Source organism: Cydia fagiglandana, chromosome 3 (genome assembly GCF_963556715.1).
Source record: "Cydia fagiglandana chromosome 3, ilCydFagi1.1, whole genome shotgun sequence".
Lineage (NCBI taxonomy): Eukaryota > Metazoa > Arthropoda > Insecta > Lepidoptera > Tortricidae > Cydia > Cydia fagiglandana.
In genome coordinates, this window is record NC_085934.1 from 11,497,656 (window position 1) to 11,510,859 (window position 13,204).

A 13,204-nucleotide genomic window follows, 5' to 3' on the forward strand; every position below is an offset into this window, starting at 1 on the left:
CGTTTACCAAGTCAATTTTGACCATTGACAGTAATGGATTTGGGTAGTCAGTCAAATCAAATCGAAAATTTGAATTAGATTGAAACTTATTACATTTTATTAATGAGCATTCAATTTCCAATTGAAGATTTCTTTCATACCAAAATGTTATTATGTCACTTGATCGTCAGTCCTAAAAATAACTTACACTGAATTGTCTTACCGTCCTGACATAACCTATGTAAACTACACAATATTTCATTTCAGTATAAACTTTAGTACAATTTAATATTACACTTATGCAAGTCAAACATTCATAAGATCTAAATCTATTCTGTAAAATGTTTCTAAACACACTGAAATACAAACCGTTGCATAAAAGAAAACACCAAGTTTTTTTCGTCTTGAGGTCACTCCACGGCAGCTTAGGACTATGGGTAAGAAAAATATGTATGAAGTCTAAATTTTAATCGTTTGAACTTAATAATTCTTTTTAGAATACAATTACATTATACAGTGAAACCTGGATAAGTGAGATCTCAAGGGGCGAGCAAATTTGTCTCACTTAAAGAGGTTTTCCACTTACCCAGGCTCCCAGTTAGCCAGGTACAAATAAATTTCTGTCTCATTTACAGAGGGTTCCATTAATAGAGGTGAGAATAGAGTATATTTCAGTTATAGAGGTGGTTAATAGGGTATTTAGTAATTATCTTTAAAAATAAATAGGGTAAAATAATCCTTGTCCCTAAATATTTTTTTAGTCTGTTTAAATATTTCTTTGAATTAATTTTGAATGATTCTCCAAAGGATAGATATTTCAAAATTAAATTAAATTTGATACGGACTTCAATGGGTATTAGAAATTTAATAAATGAAAATTTATTTTTTCGTGTTACTTATCAAAATTTCAGCTTTCGTTTCGATAGTTTTAACTACTTACATAAATTAACTAAATCAAACTTGAAGTTGTTTAGACACAATCAGGCAAATGCGGAATTTGTGGCTTGACTAAGAGTTAGTAAGAATACGGGAATTGTTCAATGAAGTCCAAGTTAGAGAGGTCATAGATTGACGTTATCTCAGATACAGAAGTCAATTCCCTATAAAATTCCAAAAAACAATTAGGAAAATGTAATCTTATAAATATAGTCTCAGTAAAAGAGGTAAAATACACTCTCTGTCTCAGTTATAGAGGTAAATGTGACTATAAAATCACAATAACGAATCCCAGTTATAGAGGTTCGTTTTTTCTCAGTAACAGAGGTAATTCAGTGCTAAAGTGTCGGGACCGCACCATGAGTCCCAGCTATAGAGGTTTCTCACTTATCCAGGTCCCACTTAACCAGGTTTCACTGTAATAGCTCATATAGTAATAATTACAGCCTCAAGACTTAAACTCGGAAATCAAATTAAAAATTGAAAAACACTGGTCTGAAGAAGTCCAAAGAGAGAAGTCGGTAAGCAGCGGAAAGTTACACTATGTGTTGGCTCAGTTCCCATACCCATCAGGCAACCTACACATGGGCCATGTTCGTGTTTACTCCATCTCTGACACCATTGCAAGATATCATAAACTTAATGGAGATAAAGTCATTCATCCTATTGGTTGGGACGCCTTTGGACTACCTGCAGAAAATGCTGCCATTGAAAGAAATGTAAAACCTCAGCATTGGACTGCCTCAAATATTGAGTCTATGAAAAAACAGCTCCTTGATTTAGGATTTAATTTTGACTGGGACAGAGAATTGTCAACATGTGAACCAGAATATTACAAATGGACACAATATATATTTTTGAAATTGTTTGAAAATGGTCTAGCATACCAAAGCAAGGTAAGTTCTTCATGAAAATAATTATTTTAGACTGTGAAATTCAAAATAATTAATAATTAAATCAAACATTTTACATTAAATTACAGGCCAGTGTCAACTGGGATCCCGTGGATCAAACAGTTTTAGCGGATGAGCAGGTGGATGAGCAAGGCCGCTCTTGGCGTTCCGGAGCCAAAGTGGAAAAGAAGATTCTCACACAATGGTTTATCAAAACCACAAAATTTGCACAGAAGCTTTATGATGGGCTTAGCAGTGAACAACTAGAAAACTGGAAAGATATAATCAATTTACAGAAACACTGGATTGGTGAATGCAATGGCACAGTGGTTAAGTTTAATATGTTGGTAAATGATAAGTTAAAGTCACTTGATGTTTGGACATCTGATCCTTACAAATTAATTCATGGAGAATTTTTATCTATTAGTAAGGATAATATTATAGCCCAGGAATTAAGTAACAAGGACGGTAAACTGTTGAAAGCTATAAATCCAATCACAGAAGCTGAAATACCAATTTATATAAGTGAAGATGCTAACTATCCAGAAGGGAGAGATATCTACTTAGCATGTCCTTCTGTGGATGAAAATGACAAAGGTTTAGCAGAAAGGATTAATTTTTGTGTAAAATCCACCCATTTGGCAATAAATATTGAAAAAGAGAACCAAAGAGCTATTGACCTAGCTAAATCTAAAGATGTGGGGGGTTATTTAGTGAGTTCAAAACTTAAAGACTGGCTCATATCCAGGCAAAGATACTGGGGCACTCCAATACCCATCATACACTGCCCTACTTGTGGCCCAGTCCCTGTGCCATATGATCAGCTCCCATTGAAGCTGCCAGAACTTAATTATGCAGAAACTAGCAGCAAATCATTGGCAGATCTACATGACTGGGTCAACTGCAAATGTCCACAATGTAGTGCAAGTAGTAAGCGAGAAACTGATACTATGGACACATTTGTTGACTCTTCATGGTACTATTATCGTTTCCTGGATCCTAAAAATAACAAAGAGCCGTTTAATAAAGAAAAGCTTGAGGGGTGTACACCTGTTCAAATTTACATTGGTGGGAAAGAGCATGCAGTGCTGCATTTATACTATGCACGCTTCATGAGCTACTTTTTGCATTCTCTGGGCTGGACTGTACATGAGGAACCATTCAAAAAACTATTAGTCCAGGGTATGGTAATGGGACAATCTTATAAACTAAAATCATCAGGAAAATATATACCTTCAGAAAATGTGGAAAAGATAGGAAATAAATATATAGAAAAACATACGCAACAACCTGTAGTTGTGCAGTGGGAAAAGATGAGCAAATCTAAATACAATGGAGAAAATCCTGAGAGATTGTTGAGTACATACGGCTGTGATACGACGCGCCTATTAATATTAGCAGATGTCCCTCCAGCAACTAGCAGGCACTGGTCTGAAGCTAGTAAGTGTATTATTTTATATAAATATACCTAAAGTTGCTATAACTGTAGTCTGATCTATAATCACACCTACCTAGCTATATATTTTGTCTGTATTTCTGCAGACCAATTTTATAATCCATTTAATGTATTTTCAGCCTTTCCTGGAGTCCTTAATTGGCAGCATAGATTATGGATAACTGTTCGAGATTTTATCAAACATAGGAATGATGTCACATTATATGAGCAAAATAATATTACCAAGGAAGAGTTTGAGAAAATTGACTTCAAATTGTGGGATTCTAGAAACTACTTTACAGCTAACACTTTATACCATTTCAAGTATACTCACATGCTCAGTGTTGGCATATCGAGGCTGCAAGCCTTAACTAATGCATTAAGGGTAATTTTGTAATTTATTCTATTTTTCTAATGTTATGAACAACTCTTAGTAATGCTAACTATAAACATGATTATGAATAATGAAGGTCACGGCTGGCCAAAAGACCAACGGTAATCAACTAATCATAAGCATTTTTTTATATACCTACTAAACTTAGTATTGAATATTTTGCCTTTAATTACAGAACAGAGTTCCTCCAGAAGTAATTGCTAAAAGCAAAGAATACGAATTAGCATTGGCAACTCTAATAATAATGCTGTCACCAGTGGCTCCACATTTCTGCTCTGAACTTTGGGCAGGATTTCTTTCAGCACCAAAAAGGATATCTCAATCCTCCCCTTTGATCAACTGGCAGGAGAATGTATTGGGACAAACATGGCCTAAGGTTGACGACCACTATAAGCTGTCGCTTTTATGCAAGGTACAACATTTTTTCCTATTTAATTTTAAGATATAATACTTATACTTAGTATAAGTGAGACACATTTAGGTGAAACATCCAAACTACATAGAACATAAGATGAATACAACCAGGCGTGGCTCACTCCGCGATTTCGTCGCTTTGCTACAGGTAGCTAAAAGTACATTCGTTCGACCCCAATTTTGGGGTTTGCCATAAGCCGCGCGTGGCGCTGTCGCCACCTAGCGGCCATATCGGATCGTGACAGACGCGTGTTGTTAGAGAGTGAGTCTTCTGTATCTAGTACTATTATTTATTCTGTGATACAACTTAAATAAGAAACACGTAAAATCATTCGTCGATATAAACGGGCTAAAAAGATGGCGTTCGATAATGTTAATCAGGATTAAGTACCTACTTAGATATCAAATTACCGTATTAAATTTGAATTACGTAATTGGACTGCTTAAATATAAAATAACAATTTTATACCTAATTTAGTTGTGTAAACTGTGTGTAATTTATTTTCCGGCATATTTTATATTTCTTTTTTTGTCCGTTACCTTCCGTGACTATGTCTCACTTGATGGTCTTATCGAAAGATCAGCGCTGGAAGTCGCCAGCCACATGCTGGGATGGGGCCATTTCGTGACACTTTATTTTTCACTATGTTTTTTCTATGTATGTCTATTGTCTGTGTTTACGAATAAAAAACTATTCTATTTGCATGTTTGTTCTAGGTCGATGGGGTTGATAGATGTGAGTTAAAAATAGCAGCTCCAGTACTTGATCGCCTTGGCCAAGAGGAAGCTATGCAAATGATGCTTGATCAAGCTGACGTGGCCTTTCGCGTCCAAAGAGGAATCATCAAAACTAAATACGAATTGTTCCCCGGAAGTCGTGCTATTTTAAATCTTTACACAAATCGGAGTGCTAAGAAAAAAGAAATTAATACAGAAAATAAAATTGCCGCAGGCTGAAGAAATACCAGTCGTAGTTTATTTTGATCTCTATTTTCATTTTCACCGTCACGAGGCAAACGTAGGTAAGTCACTTTTTTACGTGAGGACGTTTATTGCACAATATACCGTATAGTGTGTCCCAAGAATAGGATAGGAATAGGTAGTCACATTGAAATTGAATGTAATTTATAGTAAAGATAATTGTGTCCCCCGACCTTAGAGCTACAATAAATACAATTATCTTAGGGTTTATAATATATTTACAACACCATAAAATAATAATACTAGATTTAGTATCAGAATAAATTAAACCTATGACTTTGATTGCACTTCAGAGGGTTGGTAATTATCATCTCTTCCTTGGTTTTTTCCCGCCAAATATTTCTTCTTTGTATCTCTGTATATTTGCCATCGAATCCTGTGGAGTAAACGTACGTATTTAATAATACTTTAATGTATCCGGCTCGAAGGACCATTTTATTAGTAAGGTCTAAAGAATGAATTCTCCACTATTTATTTTAGGAACGACTAGTAGTTACCCACGACACAAGTCTTAACTAGTAAGCTTTATTTGTGTAAAATTGTCCCTTTAATAGTAATTTATATTCCCGTACATATTTAATTAGCGTGAGTCTTTCGAAAGAGAGGGAACATTTTCAATACATAAAATGTAGGTACCAGCATAATGAATGAGACTTGATTTCAGCAAATACCTTTTTCGCTTCTCTCCACTCCAGCTGGCGAAGACGTTGTAAGCCTTTCAAATTACGTTCAAGTATTTTGAGAAACTCGGCTCTAGATATTTTAGGCGTTGGCGTCGTTCCATTGTCGGCGGGGTCCGGCGCTGGCGCTGCCGTCACTCCTGGCTAAGGACATACATTTTACACGTGTTAGGGCCCTCCCACATCTAGCGTCTTTCGAGCGTCGGCGTCTGGCCAGCGCTATGGAAAATGATGTCGCTGCGCAGTTGCGTCGACGTTGCGTCGAGCAGCGGCCATAGAGTTGTAGACGCCGACGCTCGAAAGACGCTAGATGTGGGGGAACCCTTAATCCGTTGAAGTAGACGCAACAATACCGACTTACCTACATATCTGAATTAACCCAAAAGATTTATAACTATATTTCTATCAGTAATCATTACACCTTTATAATGTTTTTTGATAAAACTTTTTCTTACATTTATGAGCAAGGTTCTTGCTTGTGACCTGGCTAATATAAATATGTATACTAATTAGAATTAATTTTTGATAATGAATTTCGGTTATGTCCTCAGCTACTTCGACGAAAGGAAAATAAAGTAAAAAAAAGCCCAGGGTCATCAAATATTTCGTATCGTATATCATAAGAACATAAAATGAAATCATGATACTTAGTCTAACCGTGACCGCGGGAAACCACTAACCTGGTCGTCAGTAAACTGCCCATTCACCAAATCCGATATTTGATTGTATGCGCTTTTTGTGTCGTTGACTTGCTGAAACCAAAAATGCATTTTGCATTATTAAGTAGCGTCCAAGTCTCGTCCTCGAGTCAAAACCGAAACGAAACTGTTTTTTTTAATTCGTCGCGCTCTGAAATGTACTTAATGAGTCGCTTAACTTCAACTCGGGTAAAACCATCAGTCAGATTATGCGACTTTGGTATTATGAAAAGGGAAAAGGTAAGCAGCAAATATCTACCTATAAAATACCCTAAGTAATACTTAGGGTATTTTATAGGTAGATATTTGCTGTAAGTAATACTTAGGGTATTTTATCTTCTAGCCGCCTAGAGACCTATAAAAAGGTCTCCTGTTCCATTATAATTTGAACTTTGTGTTGACAAAATAAAGTTTCATTTTGCCTGACAAGGTTTGACGTATGGGTGGCTAGAGGATATAGGTAGATTTTTGCTGAGAGGGTCAGGTTTGACAATTTCATTTTGTCTTAGCCTTGTATCAAAATACATATTGCTAAGTGCTCAAGCAAACTCAAGGAAACTCAGCAAATATGGGTGATAATAACTAATAAGATTTACCTCCAATATCACATGGAAAATCGTTCCGAAGAAGCCCCATTTGGGTGTCTGTGCGACGCGTTTTCGCGCTTGTACAGCTTGACGAATAGTGCGGTCCTTTGCCGGGGATTCATCCGCAGATGGCTGAAAATAATAACACACAGGTAATATTTTAATTTGCGTCATTAACCCATCGTGGAATGGTGTTCCGGACATAACAGGCGTGTGCGGTGCCGAACCCAACACGTAGAAGCTGATGGAATACACCGGGTAGTTCGCGTACGGTTTATAAAAACCACACTACACTAACCTTTTACCTTTATTTTAGTAGGTATTTTGGCACAGCAGAATGAGATCGCACGCTGCCTTTTCACATAGCGTCCATCATCATCATCACCAGACTGTTAACATCACATTGCTAGACTCAATGCTCCCAAGGAATGTTTGGGACTTTACACACACACACACACACACACTACACACTATAGTCAGACCGTAAAAAGTCTGCAGCGATTTTGATAGCCAACGCAGTGCAAGTGTCATTTTAAACGTTAAACTTCTATGAAATTATGACGTATATATAAAACTTACACTGCGTGGGCTATCAAATCCGCTGCAGAGTTTGTTTGGTGCGACTATACGAATTTATTTGCGACCTAAAATATTACCGAAAATTTTGTACTTAAGTCCCGAGAAGGCCTCCCTGTTCGACCACAGCGCTTCACCTTGTTTCCCTATAAGTGCGGGGGTTGTTGCCAGTCAGTGCAGGAGATCTTGTGCACGACTATGTAACTATGATATACGAAACCTTAAACCTGTGCTGTTATAAGAACTCTGTAGATTTGAATAGTACTTATTTACGAACTGGTTGTGCAGTGAAGCAAGGCACCGCAACAGCGATGATGGTGATTGCTGCCAGCACGGTGACCGCGCGTTTACCTATCGTCATCTTTGATCTGCTACTCGAACCGACCCTTTTTCTGAAACATATTGAACATAAGGTATTATTATGTGTGTTGTACCTTCATGTATAAGGGTGGTATTTCACCTGCCCAATGTCATTGCATCTCACTCTTATCATTAAGCAAAATGTGAGACGCAATACACAATACACATTGGATAAAGAAATTGCATAGGTGGAATACCACCCAAACCGACGTCAGGTTAATATCTGAATCGGGCTTTTGTTCTCCCATTGACGATTTGCGCCGAGTATACAGGGTGTAATCGTTAAGTGTAGCCAGGCGACTTATTCCGTAAATTTAACAGATATCAGAAAACTTCAAATTGATATCGGAAGTACGTTACCCAATGAGTAAAATTACATTAATAACTTTTTTAAATAAAAGCAGAAATATCCCAAACATTAACTTCAAACCCTCCCATACATTTAGTAGGTACGACAACTCATCCCTCAACGAACGTTAGTGTCGTTATAATACATCTTTTTATTGTTTACTCTACTTCACCTCGTTTGCATGCGTCAGTTCGGTACTTTTCGACACCTTCCTAATGAACCTAATTAACGTTTTAAGCCTAAAATCATGCTATTCTAATTATCAAAGATTTAATTTAAATATACTATTAGCCGTTACTGAATGCTGACCGAAGGTCTAATTAATTAGGTGCACGCATGCATACCCTATGAACCTGTGTGCTTAATGAGAGATATTGATTACTGGCTATGCAAAATAATTATTATTCGACGATGCAAAGCTGACGTCGATAGAAATAAGCGTGAAAACTGACGCCATTTAATGTTCGCAATTATTTTTAGCGATATAAATTATGTACAGGGCCGAATGGACTCCCGTTCGCAGCAACCACTGGCATTTCACTATGTAACAGGTTTTAGTTTTACGTTGACGGATTTCCTCGTCAGCCCATGTTGCGTCGACTTTAAGGTTTTTATTTTAACTTCATTTAGAAATCTCGTAGCATTTTGGCGGCAGCTTATTTCAGACGACTGCAATTAAGATCCATAATAAAATTAATAAACGTTCATTAAGCAGCAATTGGCTATAGGTAGGTACTACACTACCTACCAACAGTCCTAATAGGTATACCTACTTATATTTAATCGTGCAGATAAGTTTTAGCGATTCGTCGTATTTTAATAAGATTGGCCTAGGAGTCCAGCAATGAATGGTTATCTACTTATTTACTACCTTCACTCGAAATACAAAAGGTGAGGGATTATTCCATCGCAACATGAACAAATAATTAAGTAGGTATATTAGTAATAATAATTCTGGGACTGGTTTAGTAATTAGGTAAGTAGGTACAGTCTAGTGTAAAAATATGGGTGTACAAATCATCTCAAAAATATGTCCCATAGCTCTTAGAGCGGTTTCGCACTACGTCTGATCCGAATCCTTTTTTTTTTATTATGAATGGGCTTACTCATGGCCACAGATCCGATCCGAACCCGTGAAAATGTGGTCCGTAGTAGCCATAGAATCATTTTTATGGTAAGTTACGCACTAGAATTCTGGAATGACGGAGATCGGATCTAGCGCGTATAACTTACCATAGCAATAGTTCTATGGCTACTACGGACTATATTTTCACGGGTTCGGATCGGATTCGGATCGGACGTAGTGCGAAACCGCTCTTATGACAGCAAATTAAGAACTATGGGACATATTTTTGAGTAAGTTGTCTACACCCATATTTTTACACTTAACTGTACATTATTACCCTGTACCTACATGTTTAATCCAGTATCTGACCAGGAAATACTTAAAGCGACCACAGACATCATGATCTCTGCAACATTACGGGCTTCATTGCATCACCGACACCGGTAGACAGTAAGTATCTATATGCATAATTTACCTTATCTCACAGACACTTTTCCCCATTGTTTGATACTTGGGTACTTCTTGGTTGATCAACTTGATCAGACTCACATTAACGTTGACAAATGTTACGTAGACACGCAACTGGAACCGCTCATTGTCGTTTATTGATGCATTGCATAGGTAAATAAGTTAACGAGGGCGCGTTATTAGATTTCTCAGGTAATGAACATTTCTGATTTAGCCTATTTATTTTTAATATGTTCATTGTAAGTAGGTAATTAATAATTAGTGTCGTTAAAGTCATACGACATTATCCAGTACATAATCATCATCATCATTGGCCTTTGAGTCTATTAATACTGACCATACAAGCAGTGTCAGATAGGGAAACAACGTTTTTCGTGGCTGTGTGTATAGTAGGTACATAATACAACATTGAAATAACTGGTGAGGAAATTTAGGGTCTGAAACGTTTATAAAATAAAAGTAATCAAATTCGGATGTAGGTATCCTAACTCTCATTAGGTACCAGTCAGTTAGGTACAGTCGACGTCAAAGATATGTTTACACTTTTGCACCTTACTCATACTACATATTTTTGGGACTAAATACTAGAATAGGGGAACAAATTCGACAGTAAAAAGAGATCTACGAAATGGTGAAATATAAGTAGGCATGGTAATGATTGCAAAAATGACCCGATGAACGGTAGTACGGCATGGATGCGGCACGCCCCGGGTCGGTTGCAATGCTCGGCCCGGTCAAGTATATACCGGTGACCGCAATTCATTCAACTTTGAGGTGTGATGTCACATTAAGTACGCCGAGTATCGCGCGCTCTTAAGTATGGCCGAAGGGTGTGATATTTCGGCAGTTCCGTAGCTGAATTCTACAACGGGTATTGCTTCAGAAAACTGTCGCCTAAACGATTTACTACAGTATTTTTTACTACCTACCTATTATTATTGTAACTATGTTAGTCTATAAGATAGACCTTATACTTATACCTGAAAATAAACGATTTATTTATTTAAAGGTATATTTGGGTAACACAATACAATCTACACCAATAATCCCTATGTACTTAGACTTAACTACACCAAAAATACCCTCAAGCCCTCAACTAATTTATTTATATAAAGTATCTTTGATCTAGACACGCGGCAGCGTGTCAAGCCAAGTTCAAGCAAAGGAACTGGCTAGCCAGCGCCAAGTGTAATATTACACGAACCACTTGGTGCCACTTTTGACCCTTCTATAACTCAAAACATCTTGAACGTAAACACATAAAACTACGTGTGTTTAATTATATCCATAAGGACATCTAGAAGCCCAAATTTCATGAAGCTAGCTCAAACGGTTATAAAGATATGAAGGTCAAAAAGTCGTAAATTTTAAGACTGACTGACATACCTATAGTACCTAAACCTAACCTACTTCCAGATGACCTAGAAGGATGAAATTTGGAATCCAGCTCAATTATTGTGTGAAAGCGTAGGAAAAAATCTAAAAATTAAAAAAAGTTATAAAATAGGGGGGGTCCCCATACAAAAAACCATTTTTTATTGTGACTGACATATAAGTACCTAAACCTAACCTACTTCCAGATGACCTAGAAGGATGAAATTTGGAATCCAGCTCGGTTATTGTGTGTAAGCGTAGGAAAAAATCTAAAAACAAAAAAAAGTTAATAAATAGGGGGGGTTCCCATACAAATTTCTTTTTTATTGTGACTGGCATATAGTACCTAAACCTAACCTACTTCCAGATGACCTAGAAGGATGAAATTTGGAATCCAGCTCGGTAATTGTGTGTAAGCGTAGGAAAAAATCTAAAAATAAAAAAAGTTAAAAATTAGGGGGGGGTCCCCATACAAAAAACCTGTAATACGCGCTAAACAACCGGCCAACGGTGTGTCGTTGGCGGCGCGCGGCACCACATAATTAATACAAAGAACAGAAGTAAAAAACATGCAGCGGAAACACAAGAAAAAACATTAAATCTCAATACCTGCCTAGTTTTCTTTACAAAAAGTATTGATATCCCATCAAAAACATAAATGTAAAAAAGGAGAGCCAAGTTCAATACAAAAATTATGCTTGGCTGTGGGGTTCGCCGCAAAAAGAATGGAGATTTAAATGAGTGCCAAGTTCTATGCAGTTAAGATCTCGCATTTTTTTTAAATAACAGCAATTGTTATAGGTATCCAATAAAGCAAAGAAATAGAGTTTAATACTTGTTTATAATGTTATTTTGTTCCTATAAATACATATTTGGATTTTGCATAGAACTTGGCACTCATTTAAATCTCCATTCTTTTTGCGGCGAACCCCACAGCCAAGCATAATTTTTGTATTGAACTTGGCTCTCCTTTTTTACATTTATGTTTTTGATGGGATTATGATTAAGTAATAGATAAGTATTATGTCAATAACTAAATATTCGTAGTAAGAAAGAAGCTGATTTGACAATTAATTAAAGCGTAGTTAAGTTCGCTTATCTGAAATAAGTATTTACCTACCTATACAACATACCAGTTACTTCGCATCAAGGTGACAAGGTTATTAAAATTAACAACAGCTAACTAAGTTTTCTTATACTTATGGTTACCCGTACCCGTACTCTTATATCAGAAGCTTTCCTTCAAATTTCAAATAGGAGGTGACTTAGCCTTTCTTTGAAAGTGAATTCAGATAAGTACTTATTGTATTCTAAAGGACTCATATTTTGCCTGGTATCGCCCAAAATAGTATGGGAATACCCTGTACAAGTGCACCAGTCCACGAACAACCGGAACAACAAATAAATCCTAACGACATGCACATTCACACTTATAAATCACCAAAAAGCCCTTGGCACGTTTCACAATGACATTAACACACGTTCACTAATATGCACGTTTACCTATCGAAGAGGTGGTCCGAGGATTTAGCAGAAAGTTCGAAGGCACCGGCGGCGCGCGCTGCGTTGCTTGCACTGTCGTTGTTTACTATTGCCAGCCAGCTTTACCAGGGATAGGATTCCAACTAATTATTGTACCTCGGCGATTCCAATGCTCAGACAAACCAGTATAAAAGCACTCTTCGCTTACGTATAGTTGTTAAGGTACCTGAGATCACAAGGTGATGGTGTCTTTCGATGTGCGACTCGCCTGCGCTCACTCGGTATGCATCGCAGTACCCGCCAAGCTACCACTTTCGGGCCAAGGCCACCGCTGGATTGCGAAGTCTTCGTTATGTCAGTTTGCGTTCTACTTATGCAATACTTATACCAATTCAATGCAGTTCGATGGGTCATTTATTAACTCACTAATACATAATCGTTACTTTATTAACCTCTTGTCTGTGTATGCTAATGATCCTGACTGCCGAATTTTAACTAGCTAACTTTTGTCCTACAATATAAAATGGTTATT

General features: G+C 37.0%; 3 protein-coding genes across 4 annotated transcripts in view; 2 read left to right on the plus strand and 1 right to left on the minus strand.

Moving 5' to 3' along the window:
* LOC134680080 (negative elongation factor D) overlaps window positions 1-13,204 on the plus strand; it is a 90,408-nt gene that overhangs the window by 23,714 nt on the left and 53,490 nt on the right. The gene's annotated exons all lie outside the window — the stretch shown is intronic.
* Window positions 48-5,009, plus strand: LOC134680070 (leucine--tRNA ligase, mitochondrial). 2 transcript variants are annotated; one of them, XM_063539081.1, is made up of 6 exons: window positions 48-416; window positions 1,362-1,811; window positions 1,898-3,248; window positions 3,384-3,628; window positions 3,813-4,049; window positions 4,769-5,009. In XM_063539081.1, exons 1-6 carry the CDS (start codon window positions 321-323, stop codon window positions 5,006-5,008), a joined length of 2,619 nt encoding a protein of 872 aa, XP_063395151.1. In that variant the 5' UTR covers window positions 48-320; the 3' UTR covers window position 5,009. The 2 variants fall into 2 exon arrangements, with proteins under 2 accessions (XP_063395151.1, XP_063395152.1); XM_063539082.1 differs by lacking the exon at window positions 1,362-1,811 and having other exon boundaries at window positions 49-416.
* LOC134680112 (uncharacterized) lies at window positions 5,270-12,814 on the minus strand. The gene is made up of 6 exons (XM_063539161.1): window positions 12,694-12,814; window positions 7,851-7,965; window positions 7,007-7,129; window positions 6,393-6,464; window positions 5,704-5,856; window positions 5,270-5,408 (listed from the first exon to the last, which is right to left on the minus strand). Exons 2-6 carry the CDS (start codon window positions 7,932-7,934, stop codon window positions 5,340-5,342), a joined length of 501 nt encoding a protein of 166 aa, XP_063395231.1. The 5' UTR covers window positions 7,935-7,965; window positions 12,694-12,814; the 3' UTR covers window positions 5,270-5,339.